General features: G+C 46.9%; 1 protein-coding gene across 2 annotated transcripts in view; it reads left to right on the top strand.

The window, feature by feature from the left end:
- Positions 1-15,200, top strand: part of SHROOM4 (shroom family member 4) — a 133,440-nt gene that overhangs the window by 55,846 nt on the left and 62,394 nt on the right. For both annotated transcript variants that reach the window (XM_074208275.1, XM_074208274.1), the window contains exon 2: positions 10,290-10,441. In XM_074208275.1, the coding sequence (XP_074064376.1) occupies positions 10,290-10,441 (152 nt within the window). The remainder of the gene's footprint in view (positions 1-10,289; positions 10,442-15,200) is intronic.

The following is a 15,200-nucleotide window of genomic DNA, read 5'->3' as shown; positions in this document are numbered from 1 at the left end:
CCAAGTCTCCAGATGACACTGAACTGCTTTTGAGCAGCCACAGGCCAAGGTTCTCTTGAGGTCCAGCTTGAAAATCTATGCCAGTGACCTCCCAAAGAGCAGATTCCTCAACAGCAGGCAAGGACAAGGTCATGTTGTTAGGGAGAAGGAGTCCAGCTTCCCAGAGTATCTGCTAAAGCATTTCAAGGCCAGCCAAGGCCTGGGGAGCCAGGTTCCTAGCTGGCCAGTGAGGAGGAGGCCCAGGACTGAGACTCTACTCTGAATTTTTTTTTTCTGCGCAGTAGGGAAGAAATCCATTTTTGTCTGAGGGTTCCCTGTCACCCTCTCCCCAAATAGCAGTTCCACCATCTGGGAGTGACCTGTGAGAACAGTTTGGTACATAGGGTCAGAGGATCACAGATGGAGAGCAGGCCTCAGAGGCCCTGGGAGAGGAAGAAAGTACCTCAAGTGGCTTGTCCAAGGTCTTTCAGGTAGTAACGAATGGTGAAGCCAGGATCGCCCCAACTCTCCCTCCTCTTCCTCCCAGCTCATTGTTCTGAGATGCCTCAGAGAGTGGGAGGTGGGGGGGCTGGTGACCAATGAATGGTTCTTTGTCACAGCAGCCATCAGGCCTCTTGGCTTCAGTTCTTGGAGGGGGGTGGGGCAGGTCAGGATGGACTGAGGGCTCTTGGTTAAGTCCCTTTCCCTTATTTCAAGCCTAGAGATGAAGATTTTTTTAGAAGGGTTTATTTGACTGTTGCTCCAAGGAGAAACCTGGCCTCCAAGGAAAGTTAGGTGCAAATCGCTTTGGACCCCAGTAGGATTCTTTTTAGTTTTGAATGCTTCCCACCTCAGGAAGCCAAGTAGGGGGGAACCCCCTCCCAGCACACACAAGCTCCCAAACTAGCAAAGGAGGGTGGGCACTTGGATGGATTGGAACCACTTCGGCCTTGCCCTGGAATGTCTCTCACCATCTGGCCCAGCCAATGCCCATCTCCCCCAATTCAGCCCTCCCTCTCCTCTGCTCTCCCCCTCCAGCTGTGTGTTGCGCTGGAAAATTGTTATTTAAAGCACAACTGCTGGTGCGGGGGGGAGGTGGGAGGCCTTCCCTCCCTCCCCCTATAAATTAACTAAACAAATCCCCGGCCTCCAGCCTCCTGGGTTTGCATGCATTTTCATGTTTTACGATGTGCAGAGCCAGCTGAGTTGTAGATTATTTAAGGCATGTTAATGAGAGACAGAGGAGAAGAGAGTAATTTCTGGGCTGTCCCGGGGGAAGGCCGGGCCAGGCCTCCAAAGGTGGGCCATCTGCTTTGTTCCCAAGTTCAGAACATTCCGCTGACTCCATAAACAGTAAACATTTCTTTCATCAGGAAAGGCTTGCCAAGGAGAGTCAGTTACTTCTTTGCCCTTTCTTGCCTTTTAAAATGGAGGGAATCCCCCAAAGGAGCCAGGTCCATTCCCATTCTAACCCCCCCCCCCCCCGCTGCAACCCCCATGCACACATGGAGTCTGACTTGGTAGGTGATTCCATGGTAGTCAACACACATCAAGGGTAAGAGAATCTCGGGATGACAGCTGTCCCAACCCCCTAATTTTTTGGAGGAGAAAATGGAGATCAAGAGAGGGAAAGGACTTGGCCAAGGTTGGGGGGATTGGATGAGAACTGCTACTCTTGTCTTCCCCTCCCTCAACCCTGTCCATGTCATACTATTCATCTGCCATTTGGAAGCTATGGAAGAAGGGGAGAAAGAGGGGGCAAGCAGGGAGAGAGGAACTGTATTCTTTGGACCAACCCTCAGAATACTGTCAACTTACTGGAGAACTAGAAGGTTCCTCTGGGCCTCCAGAAGGCCATGGTAATGGATGACTGTGATGGCCGCCATTGGCTAAGCTGGATGACGTTCATGCTCCAGAAGACCTCTTGAAGGTACTGAAGTGAAAGCCCATGTCTTGGGGCTCCCCTTAAGGATACTTACCACAAAGAGTAATACTAACATACACAGGAGAAGCCACTGAGGTAACCCCATTTTTCAGGGTCTTATGGGGCTCTCCTGATACCAGTTAACTCCACAGTATCATATCCAGTTGGAAATACCAGCCCAGGAACTTGGGCTGGCCTTGGACTCTATGGACTCTCAACAGACAACCTCAGAAGGGAAAGAAACCAATGCCTTCCTCAGGCCTGCTGGCCTTCCTGCACCACCTTTTTGATTGTGGTCATGAAGTCCTATGATAGTGGTTCTTCCTGCTCCTTCCCATTCCTTTGGCTTTTAAAAGCTTTGAAAAGCAGAGTTGGCCCAGTGAGTCCAGGGATCTGAAAATAACTTGTTTTATGGAGGCATGCTCTGGTGTTAGATGGAAGTCGCCTTGGAAATGTACTAGTTTCCATGTTCCTTACTGTACACAGCACTGGTAGACAGGCTTTTAGTATGGCTATTGGCATGATTGGGATAGTCTTGTGACTTTGGGGAACCAAAGCTGGTATGAGTGGGCATGTTATCTCCTCAGTCAGTTCACTTTTCTGCTTTCACCTTCAAGGCCATGGCAACTCTGTTTCCTTGACATCTCTCCAGAAATTTCTGGCAATGAGCTCTGAAAACTAAGGAGAACAAGAAACCTGAATCATAGCTGGGGAGTTGGGCTAATATGAAGGGGAGCAGAATTAGCTCAGGTTGGCTTGAACTTGCTCTACTGTTTTACTGAGCCACCCACAAGGTCATGGTGCTGACAGAATGAGAGGACCCTTTGGTAGTGTCACAGTTGGTACATGTGACAGTCTGGAAATGACCATTGGGCTCTCCCATCAGCCTTGGGAATGTTTGCATGAACCTGGATTGCCTTGCAACCTTTCTCCTGTTGCTAGGAGCATCTGTGGTTGAACTTGTCCTGGGGGAGATTTATCTAGTCACTGCTCCCTAAGTTGGAGGCCCAGTTGCTTTGTCATCGATTTTGAGCTGGGAGGGTACATTGAGATTTGTAGAGGACAGCCAAGGCCAGAGAGCACAGTGACTCCAGTGGCTTCTGTGGCCCAGGACTTCTATCCACTCTTCTTTCAGCCACGATTCTTCCTTTTGGATCATCCAGTGATACTGCTGTCCTGTGGAAGACCTTCCAATGTCTTCTCCCACCTCTGGAACAAAACATAAATGTCTTTGCCCACCATTCAAAGCCCCCAGACTTATCCTACCTTTCCAAACTTAGCTTCCACTGAGTCAGTCCTCCCCCAATTTCTGCTCTCCTTAGAATGTGCCCTCCTAAAGCCTTCCCTTCTCAAGCTCCTGACTCTATATCTCATATGCTGTAGCTTCCATGTACCTCTTTATTTCTCTATTGTCTTCCACACTGGAACAGCCACTCCTGGGGGGCAGAGACTCTGCCTTTGTACTCAGCACATACTAGATGCTTATTCGATGCTTGTCCATCCATCGTTTCCCATCTCCATGTCTTTGCTTATTGCTGCTTCCTCCAGTTGCTGCCAAGCTTTGCTCAGACTTCTCTCTTTTGTAGGCTTCTCACAGGCCCTCTTGTCTAGAGCTGGAAAACGCCTTTGTGGTCATGGGGCCAGCTTCCTCATTGGGCAGAAGTGAGAGGAGGGAGGAACTTGTCAGATGGGAGTATGTGGGAGGCAGATCTAGGATTGAAGGGTCTCCAGAGCCACGAGCTTCTGTTATTCTGGCTCATTTTATAAAACAGTGCCTCTTTTTCCTACTACTTTAAGGATTCCGGCGCCCTCTAATTTTTGGCTAGACTTTGCCCTCCATAGAGGCAGGAGGGCAGGATCATGTGTCCCCAGGGATTCTCGCATCCCCTCACCTGTCTTCTGAGCCCACTCAGTTGACCCGTGATGCTCATTTGTTGAGTAAATCACGTTTCAGACATTGTCCGAGCTAGGCTGGGTCTGGGGAGGACTTGACTGCCTGAACAAAACAAATGTTTTGATGCCTTGGTTGTAATGTTGGAATTGGGGGGCCAAGGCAGGGTCCCTGGTGAACCAGGTCAAACTTGTCTAATCTCAACACCACTTCATTTATCAGCCATCCTCAGGGCCCATCATATCAATGAGGTAGACCTTGTTTCCTAAAGAGGTAATTAGGGTGTCTCTTTGAAGTCCAAAGGGACTGTCACACCTCAGTCAACACCTTATTTATCCTGTTCCAGGAAAGCTGATTCATTTTTGTGATTAGGGCCAAAATGGTCACATTGGGTTGTTCTCACCCAGGGTGACTGTGGGAGGTGCTCTTCCACCCCCTTGGTAGATAACCTGGGGTCTGGGGTCAAGCTATTGGGTGGATTTAGCTAGAAGCGTGGCTTCTTGGAGGGTGGATTCAGCTAGAAATGTGGTTCCTTGGAGGGATGCCTTCTCATGTCCTCCACTCCTCCTTTATCATCCAATATGCTCTCGAGAGAAGGGGGTTCTCTACAATGGGGGTGCTCTTGGGCTAAGTGTCTGGATCTCATCCTTTTCTGGCTAGAGGCAGCCTTGGTGATCAGCTTTCAAAACACAGCCTGGGGCACTCCCCCCTTACCAGTCATCCCCCACTCCTCCTGCTATTCTACTGTGGGTGGGGGGACGTAGAAGCCTAGCTGTTTGTCTATAGCACTTGACCAAGATAGACATAAAATTCCATGTACACATATAGCTCTGGCAGCTCATGGATGTTGGCTGTCCCTCTAAACCTTCTCATTTTGGGCTGCTCATGCTCATTGCCCCCCCCCCATTCTTCTGTTTTTGCCTTCTTCTAGATTGCTGAACATTCCATGGGTACCCAGTCATCATCTGGGGGTCACTGACTACATATCCTGGTCATCCCCCACACCCACATCTTCTGTACAATTCTGTACACCCACAAATGTATCTTTCTCAGCAAGCATTTCTCTGTTTTTGTTGTCTTCAGATTTGCCTCTTTTTGGGTGGCAATATTTCAGAAGTACCACAGGAATCAGAAAGCCTGGAGTGATAGCCTTTACCTAGCTGTGTGATTTTAGGGAAGTTCCTTAGTCTCTCTGGGTCTGTTTCCTTTTCTCTAAAAGGAAGGGATTGAACCAGATGAACTCTAAGAGCCCATCCAGTTGGAACAACTCCGGAATGTACTATTCCCTGTCCCACGAAAACAGGTTAAATTCTTCATGGAGGGTCAGACAGAACCAAAGTCATTGATTGCTTGCTAGTGCCCATCTTATCCTTTCCCCTTCGAAATCAGTTCAGATTGATAAGTCTTGGTGGTTGTCCAGAGCAGGGAAGACCAGTGAGCGGCTTCCTAAATGGAAGCGTCTGTTCCACTGTGAAGACTCATCATCTGTTACTGTCACCAAGGCCATATGAAGTGACTGGCTGACTATCAGCAGATCTGGGCAAACACTGGACCTGGTTTCCAGCTCTACAGAAATGTAGGATGTGTGGAGATTCAATCACATTATCATTTATCAACAGGCACAAATGAATTTGGTTCAAACATGATACTAGGGAGGGGTCTCATGTTGCCTTGCACACAGAAGATGGTTAATAAATGTTTGTTGAAGTAAATTGCCAGTCAGTAATGCAAACTCTAATGAACATATTGTTTCATTACTTTTGTCGCTTGTTCACATTGGCCTGGCTCTGACCACCACCTGGTACAGGAGATGCCAGCTAGTTAGCAGGACTACCCCATCCCTGAGAAAGAATGGGAACTGGCCAGAATCTTCTGATTGCTGACTTTCAGGGATTCCTTTGGCTCTCCTATGTCACCCAGTTTCTAGAGCTCAACATGGTGGATGCTGCCACCTCTTTGGACAAAGATGCTTGAGTAAGTTTCCTGAGGAGTTGGCTGTGTTGTGGGCATCAGTGAAGTAGATGATGCTTCAGACTGGGCTAGCGAGTGTCCAGAAATCCATCAGCTCCACAGACTGGGATTGCTTCCCAGACGGATCCATTGGCTGGCAGAGAAGTGGGGTCTCCCTAACTGGCCACCTCTGACTCTGCATCTTTTTTCTTAACCTTCTTTTGCTTTGATTTCACCTAAGTCCAACCTCCTCACTTGGCAAAAGAAGAAACTGAGACCTGGAAGAGGGAAATGATTTGTATGAAGTCATTTTAAGGGAAGGGGAAGGGGATAAGCATTTATATCTCACCTCAGATGTGCTAGACACTGGTCTAAGAAATTTTTATGAGGAACCCTGGATGGCAGATGCTATTATTATCCCCATTTTACAGCTGAGGAAACTGAAATTCATTTGCTTAGCCAGGGTCACACAGCTATGAAGAGTCTGAGGTCAAGCTTGAACTCAAGTCTCCCTGACTCCAGATCTGATACTCTCCAATATGTCACCAAAGCATGAGTGAGTTCATTTCAGAGAATTCTGTCTGCCATGCCATACAGCCTTAGGCCAATCAAGCCTTTGAAATAGGATATTTCATTCATAAGTCTTTATTAAACACCTACTGGGTGCTAAGCATTAGTGATACACAGAAGACAGTGATGTGGCTTAGACTCAATGACTGATCAACTCTCTTCCGAGTCTTAACTTCAATGATTTTGTGAACCAAAGCCCTCTGATTCCAAAGTAAGGATGTTTTTCATTGTGCTTCATGTTCTCTGACTTTGGAGGCTGATATAGGTGGCTCAACAGGCACTCTCACAAAGTTTCTCAGAATTGACTTGGGAAGTGCTAGCCCCTTGGACCTGACCCATTCTGGCCATTTGTGATAAAGGGCGGAAGCACAAAAGAAGGTTGACTTTGGATGCCCAGTGTCCAGGTAGTCTACAGTTGCCATCGTGGTGACCTTCTGGCTGGTTGGCTGATCCTATGTGAGCAATGTGTTTGTGGTGGTTGTGGGGCAGTAGTGTTAGAGGTAAGGAGGAATGCTTTCCTGGTCAAAGACCTAGATTTCAATAAGTTGGCACTGGGATCCAACAGCATGTCATAAAAGAAAAGCTACAAGGAGTAAAAAGTCCTCTAATAATTGAAGAGAGTAAAATCCTGGGCCTAGGCCTATGGAATGAACTTAAAGGTACTGCATGGTGATTCTATGAGGGGCTCCCATGGACTATAAAGTACATACAGCTCATAAAAAAGAGAGCTCGATTGGGTCATAAATTCCATTGAAAACAAATCTGCTAACTAGAATCGTTAATGAATCATTGAATTCACAGTAATTTGATTAGAATTTGGAAGGGTTTTGGGGAAAGAGTTAAGGGGCCCCAGCTCTCTTGGGAGTTTTCTGAAGATGGAGTTGCTGTAATTTTTTGTAGGGGGGAGAGCCAAGAGAGGGGCTTTTTTTCCATCGTAGAAGCAGATTTTCTGTTCATCTTGAGGCTCCAGCAGACATACCTGGGTAGGTAAGCAGACTATCTGGGGTTGTGGCTCTTGTTGGACCAGGTTGTTTATTGATTTCATAGAAGACATGTACTTCTGTCTCACTGCCATTCTGGGTCTGATTTTGGGCAATGAAGTTACCCATACAACTGCAACTTAGGTTGGTGGAAGGCTCCAGGCCAGCCAGTTGTGGCTATTCTGAGGCTGTTAAGGGCCATACTGTTTTATACATGGGTACATATGAGGAGCTAGTCTTAGGTGAGCAGAATCAGTTGCCTTTGAATCTCGGACTTATGAGTGAGCTAGAGAAAGATCACACTCAGAATCAGGTCAAATCCTAGCCTTTTTTGTGTCAGACACCACACTCACACAGTCATCAGGAGCTCTGTCTCTCTGCTTCTAGCTCCATGTCCTGTTCTTCACCCCCAAGCCAAAGGCCTGGTCTAAGCAGCCAGCATCATTGCTGCTGTGATGGGAAGCTTGCTTTCTTAATGGGAATATCATCATAAACTTGTGCATGGACCACTTTTTCTTTAGGTTTTTGCAAGGCAAATGGGGTTAAGTGGCTTGCCCAAGGCCACACAGCTAGGTAATTATTAAGTGTCTGAGATGGGATTTGAACCCAGGTACTCCTGACTCCAGGGCCGGTGCATTATCCACTGCGCCACCTAGCTGCCCCGCATGGGCCGCTTTTGATGAGGAACCATAGATCTTTGTTCCCAGAATTCATGAGTCTGGGATAGGACTGTTCTAAGGGCATTGGGATGGAACAGATAGAATATTGGCCTTGGAGTCACCAAGAAGCTTGACACTATGGGCAGAGTTTCTTGATTTCACTTGTCCTCTGTTTTCTCAACTGTAAAATGGTAACAGTAACATCTGGACTCCCAATTTTTCAAGGCCCCTGTTGTGGACATCACATGGAATAACAAACCTGAAGTGCTGTAGAAATGGCAGCTCTCCTTGTCACCCTATTTTCATTTTTTCAGAGGATGTTTGAAAACAAAGAGTTCCCGGCCAGTTTCTGTCCTACTACCATTATTCAATAGTAATTGGTCTGAAAGAGTTACTACTGATAGAAAAAAAAAACCCTAATTTTTTTGTGGTCGAATCATCAGTATTTGGATATAAGATCATTGTTTGTAGGTTCATAAAAATACCCTTGACATAACTTTCTAATGGACAGGACAGAGCACAGTTGGCCCTGCCTCATTTTAATCTTCTCTTCTATGGCTTTGTATTTTGAAAGATTTTTAGAAATTCAGAAATTCCCAAAATGTAGTTGGGAAACCATACTGAAGACTTGATATAGAAAAAAACAGTTAGCTCACTTCCCCATTCAGATAAGATGCTTCTCAGGGAACACGGAGCATCATGTCTCAGGAGAATGCAAAATGGCAGCCAAGGGCAGCAGCTGTGTCTTCTTCTGGGGTTGCTGGGCTGTACTTTGGCTGCGACTCTAGCTGTCATGATGAGGGAGGGGCCTCATTGTACAAGGAGTTTGTCTAGCCTGTCCCCTGGAGACAAGAGGCCGTCTGCTGAATATTTTGTATCAATTAATATATGCTTGGAACATTGTCTTGGGAATTGACTGGTGATATTGTTGTTCTTCATTCTTGAAGAAGACTATGGATATGGGGGAGGTGATGCCTTGATGTTCACATAAATTGGATTTGAGTGAGAGGGACACTGTGCTGAGTCACCAGCCTCACTTTCTCTTTCAGAGCCGTCTGGGTCCAGTGGCCAGATATGGATCAGGACAACTGGAGATGGTCTAGGTTTTGATGCAGTCAAGGTTAAGTGACTTGCCCAAGGTCACACAGCTAATAAATGTCAAGTGTCTGAAGTTGGATTTGAACTCAGGTCCTCTTGACTCCAGGGCTAGTGCTCTATTTACTGTGCTACCTAGCTACCCCCTGGTAATAAGCCAATCAGTGAAAGATAGATTTGAACCCATGTGTGGTAGAATTCTGAACCTGGGAAGTAGGTTGGGGGGGAGTGAAGAAAAAGGTAGAGGGCAACTGGTTGAGTCAGAGGGGTTTGCAGAGCGGGGTCAGCAGAGAGCCTGGGCCTAGGAACTGTGCAGAAGGGTCCAGGCCAGCAGAGCCTCCCAGACTCGACAAGACCAGACTCTTAAGTCCTATCATTTGTACACCTGCAATTTGCAGATGTCTGGTGCCTGTGTCTCTGGAGAATCCTTAACTGTTTGCTCTCACTGTCTAGTGCCACATGATGCTGCTCGTCACGGATGATGCAGCTAAGGAGCCTGGAGCCCAAGAAGGAGGCTCTGGGGACCCCCTGGGGGGCAGTATCAGGGGAGATTGGCAAATGCAGCCAGTGGAGTCTGTGTTTGGCCCCAACCCTTGTTAATTAGGTGCTTTCATTGAAAAGGTCTTTCCTTTCCTCCTACTCTAGACTAGAATAAATAGAGATCTCATTTGTGTAAAGGGACAGCTTAATGAGGCAGATGAGGTAACAATATCAATAAGTATCGAGAGAAAGTTTTGCCAGGGATAACTATCATGTGGATAATTGGATTGCTTATGTATGAAAAAATGCCCGTGGCAGCTCCACTTGTGCTCATACATCTTTCTAAGCTGGGAAGAGCGTCTAAGCGTTGGCAAGGAATGCCAAGCCTGGACAGGACCTTGAAGAGATCTCTTGGGGTTCCTTGGACCCTTTTGGTGGGCGCTTTTCTAATAGCTGAAGAAGTGAAAATACTGCCTGAGGTAGACCCTGGGGGACAGTGCAGGATGGACCATTTAAATCCTTTTGGAAAATGCAGGGGTGCTGTCAGGAACACCCAACATGGAGACAGGGTGTGAGAGTTCCTGCTCAGTTCATCCATTTTCTGGCTTGCAACTGCTGGCAAGTTGCCTCAGTTTCCATATTTGTAAAATGAGACTGATAACATGGCTCCTCCCTCCCTTTCAGGGCTGAAACAGAAACTTTTAGGAGTTGAGAGGTAGGTTCTAAAGTTTAATGTCACTGTTCTGTTCTTTGCATCACAGATTGAAGATGGAGGCAAGGCCGCCCTGTCCCGGAAGATGAGAATTGGGGATGAACTGGTGAACATCAATGGTACCCCATTATGTGGCTCTCGACAAGAAGCCCTCATCCTCATAAAGGGCTCCTTCCGGATCCTGAAGATGATTGTCAGGAGGTAATGTACAAAGAGGCCCCTTGGGTGGTTTTGCCTTGGGCCTAAGGCCCTGAATTTCTGCCTGGAGCCTACGTTTGGTGGCTCCCCACTTGAACCAGAGAAATGAGTGTGCTGTTAGGGAAGGAGGCTTAGCCAGAGGTGACTTTTCCATCCCAATCTGAAGCTTACCCTCCCCAATGCCCCACCTTTTCTTACTCAAATTGGTTCTTAATGGAAAAATTTCTCTACTCCATCATACGTGCAGAGGCTATTTCTGTATTTGGATAGCTCTAGAGGCTCTGGTACAGATTGAGATGCCTCTGCGTTTTCTTGGCCTGTGGGGTTCTTGTTCTTCTGTCTGTACATTTGGACTTGGGAACTCCATCCACTGCAGCAGATTGCGACCTGTCTCTGACTTGGGAGATAAATTCTAAGGAGGGACTTGAGGCTCAGAAAGGCAGTCATTTGGTGAGGTCTGAGGCAAAATTTGAACTCGGCTCTTCTTGATATCAAGCTCAGCACCTTGTATGTCACATTCTTCTTGGTCCATTCTCCCCAGAGACTAATTGTAAACCATGGACTGTTGTTCATTCTCAACCCATGATTGGTCTGTGTCCTTTCCCTCCAAGGATGTCCTTAGTGTTGCCCTTTCTGTTTCTACTTTTGAGCCAGGTACCACTGGGGCTAGGCTGTATGTGCCTCCTATCTACTCTCTGGCTGCTCCCACCACTGCCTTTTGGTTAGATTGGTTAGAGTTTGAATTTGTCTGAGATTAAACTAGGCCAGGATTTGCTCTGCTTTCACCCAGGGTATCCCACAAGCCTGGAATGGTCTCCTTCCTCAGCCTTCTAAAATTCACTAATCTTTGCAAGTGTCATTTTCCATAGTAGAGAGTAAACTTCCTGAGGACAGGAATGACTTTTTGTCGTTTTGTTATTCTGTCCATTAATAAATGTTCTCGGCCTTAAATTTGCAGACACATAACAACATGATCAATCATGCCAAATACTTATGCTGATTGGCTTCTAGGCTGAAAAAGCCAAAGCCCTTTCACCCTTGACTCATTTGACCTAGGGCTGGATCTTCCAGCATTCATAGGAGAATATCGGTGTCAAGCAATAACTTTGACTTGCACTGATTAGTTTGCAACCTGAGTCTTTGCTTCTATATTCTAGAATTTTGCCAAGAACCTAAATCCAGTTCTTCCCCATGGTTTGGAAAATCCCTTGTCTTCCTTCCTTTAGGCAAGTACAGCCATTTGGCCATGTTCAGCTGTGTAGCATCTCTCCCCTAAACAATGGCCCTGGGAGATTGCCTGGTGACAGGCCTGGTGATTTGGGCTCCCCCAGGGTGACTTCATGCCCCTTGCCATCTCCTTAGTCATCTTGGTTTTTGGTGACCTCTGGAGCCAAATTCCGTCTATAGTTCCAGGCTGAAGATGATCCACCTGAGTTGACAAATCAGAAGTAGAGTAAAAGTTGTGTCCCAGAAAATGGAGAAAGAAGAACATGGGGGCCATTTGACCAGGTCCCTAGTGGACTGGGGTTCTTCTCTCCCACATTCTTTGCAACAGCCTACTGTAATAATTGCCTTACACCGAGCTGAAATCTTCCCCTTGAAGGGCCAGGGAAAAAGTGCATCCTCAATCTGGCTTTCTTTACATTACATTCAGACTGTCCTAACCTGTTGGAATCGGTCTGGGTCTTGACTTGGTCATCTAGTGTCCTGGCTTTCCATCCCAGCATTGTCTCCTGAAAGATTGGTAATTGTGCCATCTATAATGATTCCTTCTTTTTGTCATTGCTGGCATTGTCCTGTCTGCCCCAATGGGTGGTCCTTTCCCACCACTGATCTTTATCTTAACATCAACATAGCTAAGAAAACCCCAAATCAACCCATTTTTAGGCCCTTAGTATTCATCCAAAATTCCATTTTGCTCTTGGAGATAACAGCCTTGATATTTTTCTTCTTAAATTGTCTGTGATAATTAAAAGCATTGCCTGAATATGTTCTAGCTTGTTATTTCTCCTTTGCCCACTCAATTCCTTGTCTGTTTGCAGTTCCCGTCCAAGGGGCATACTAACAAAGTTAATGGGCTACCTAACCAGTTGCATGTGTGGGTAACCTATGTTTTTCGTCCACTTTGTTTTTCTGATATGAATGTTAGAATAGTATATATAGTCCTGTTCAGGTTGCTTTCATTTTCATTTAGGATACCTTGTGTTTATTCTGGGCTTGGATGTGAGTAGAGCCCCAGATCTTCCTCTGGCATACTGTCTACCTGGGAGGGGACCCAGGCTGGGACTTTCTGTAGGAATCAGTATAGACACCCAAGGTAATCCTCGAAGGATTAGGGTTGAATTAGAATATTCTCTTGAGCTGCTGAATCAGTGTTGAACTTGCCATTAATTAACTCCCTGAGAGACTAAAAGCAGGGGCAGCTGGGAGGAAGGCCTTGAACTCTACATGGAACAGAATTAGACAGATTTCTTGTTTGGAGCAAATCTAGGCAAGGAGAAGGGCAGAGAGACAGATTCAGGTGCTGTGGGAGTAGTGAGTCCTCCTCTCCCTGGAGAGAGTCAAGCAGGGACTAGAAAGGACCCTTGGAGGTCATCAAGTTCAGTCTCCTTATTTTACAGAATTGCTGTGACCCAGAGGGGGAAGGGACTTAGGACTTAGCCAGGTGACACAGTGTCTGAGGCAAGATTCAAACTCCGATCTTTTGAACTGCCAAGTGTGTTCACTAGACCATCCTGCCCCTCTTCTTGCTCTTGTTCAAGTGTCCTGTGACTTGGACATTCTCGGAACTGCTAGGCAGAGTTCTCTGACCCCAAGACAAGACTGTGCTGCCCTCTCTGGGATGACTTTTTTGGGTTGAGCTTGCCCCCTTGTGGTAGGACAAAGCCTGTGCATGTTGGGTGCTCCATCCAATAGGATGCCTTTCCTCTTTGGTTTATTCCAACTCATCAGCAGCAGACATTTCCATAGCTAAGTCCTTTTCTCCTCACAATTATGTGGGACAGATTTTGTTATTCCCACTTGACAGATGAACAGACTAAGGCCTCGGGAATATAAGTGACTTGGTCAAGGTCACACAGATGGTAGCATAACAGCAGAAATCTTATGGTTTGAGATTTTGAAGCTGAAGGGACTACAGTCCAACCCCATCATTTGACAGAGATGGAACTGAGACCCTGATTTTGAGGGAAGAGACCCCAGGAGAAAAGTGATTTACCCAAGGTCACATAACCAGTCAGTTTTTGAACAGATACTAGAACCAGTTCTTTAACTCTCTGTTTATACTCTGTCCACTAAGCTGTGGTGCAGTTGTCTGCTAAAGGAGGGGCAGGAAGGCAAAAGCAAACTGGGAGATGTGCTTGTTCAGAGCTAATCTGAGCCCCTCTGGAGGGGCTAGACAGGCCCAAAGGGATAGACGGAAGATGCCCAGAGGAGGAGAAGGAGATCAAGGGAAGGGAAGGGGACTTCCTAAGGTCACATTAATTTAGGTGTCAGAAGGAGGATTTGAACCCTCATCTGTTGACTCCAGAACTAGAACTTTTTCCATTGTACCAAGCTGCCTGCTATAGTCTCAAGTGCTTGGAAAATAACAGCCCATTTGCAGCAGTCTTTATAGGGTCTCATCTGAGTATTGTTGATAAAACAAAAGAATTTGGAGCAAATGACCAAATCGGGAGTGTGGCACACAATAGGTGCTTAATAACTACTTGTGACCTTGGGGTGAAATGAGTGATAGAGTTGATTGTAGGAAAAGCTTTTGGCCCACCCTTGTACCCTCATCTGACCTGGTCTCCTAGACCCCACCTTGGCAGGGGCAACTTTTTCTTTTCACTGGAAAGGTGCTGTTTATCAGTCAGTCGGGCAGGAAGCATTTATTAAGCACCTGCTGTATATCAGTCACTGTGTATACCCTGGGGATATAGAAAGAGGCCCAAACCACTCCCTGCCCTTAAGAGGTTTCCAGTCTAACAGGGGAGACACCATGCAAACAAATGGATACAAAGTGACTTGGAGAAAGGTCAAAAGAAAATAATCAGAGAAGGAAGATACCCAGATAAAGAAGGGCCCTGAAGGCTTCTGGTAGAAGGGATTTGAGTTGGAATCTCAGTAAGTGGAGCAGGACCAGGAGAGCCTTTCAGCCCAGGGCCAGTCAGTTACAACCCAGGGATATTACTCACACAGTGAAATAGACCTTCCTTTATTCTCCATTGAAAACTGTACATTCTTACTCTGTTATGCCAGCAACCAGAGGGCTGAACCCAGACCCAATGGGCTGGACTAGGGAGTGTGACTGACCATCTCCAGTGGAGGACCTGGTCAGGTGGGAAATGTTAATTGGACTCCCAGGATAGCAGGCTGCCAGGCCTAAAGATGGACAAACCCTAAAGATTGAATCTAGGGGGAGGGGAGAAAGCCCCTGGGCCCTTCCAGAGCAAGTTGGGCAGGGTAGTCCATGGGATTGGGGGCTCTGGGCTGGGTCAGCCTTTTCTGTCTGGAGAGAAAAATATCCCTCTTCTGTAACTGGTGCATTCCAGGCTCAGGCAGTGCCATTATCCTTGGGAAGCCCAGCTTCTTAGGCCTCGCCCAGCTCAAGCCATTCTAGGAGCCTGGACCAGCCTTAGTAACTTCCTAGCAGCCTGTCTCCTTTCCCCTGAAAGCTGCCAACAACCGTCTCCCCAAGTCTGCCTGGGCTGCTCCCCAGCTGGTGAGCCTCTCTGAATTTCTCCCATAGTCCCTCTTTGCCCCACCTCTTCCAACTTCT

Source organism: Macrotis lagotis, chromosome X (genome assembly GCF_037893015.1).
Source record: "Macrotis lagotis isolate mMagLag1 chromosome X, bilby.v1.9.chrom.fasta, whole genome shotgun sequence".
Classification (NCBI taxonomy): domain Eukaryota; kingdom Metazoa; phylum Chordata; class Mammalia; order Peramelemorphia; family Peramelidae; genus Macrotis; species Macrotis lagotis.
Note: the sequence above shows the minus strand (reverse complement) of the source record. Positions and strands in the feature narration are given on the sequence as shown.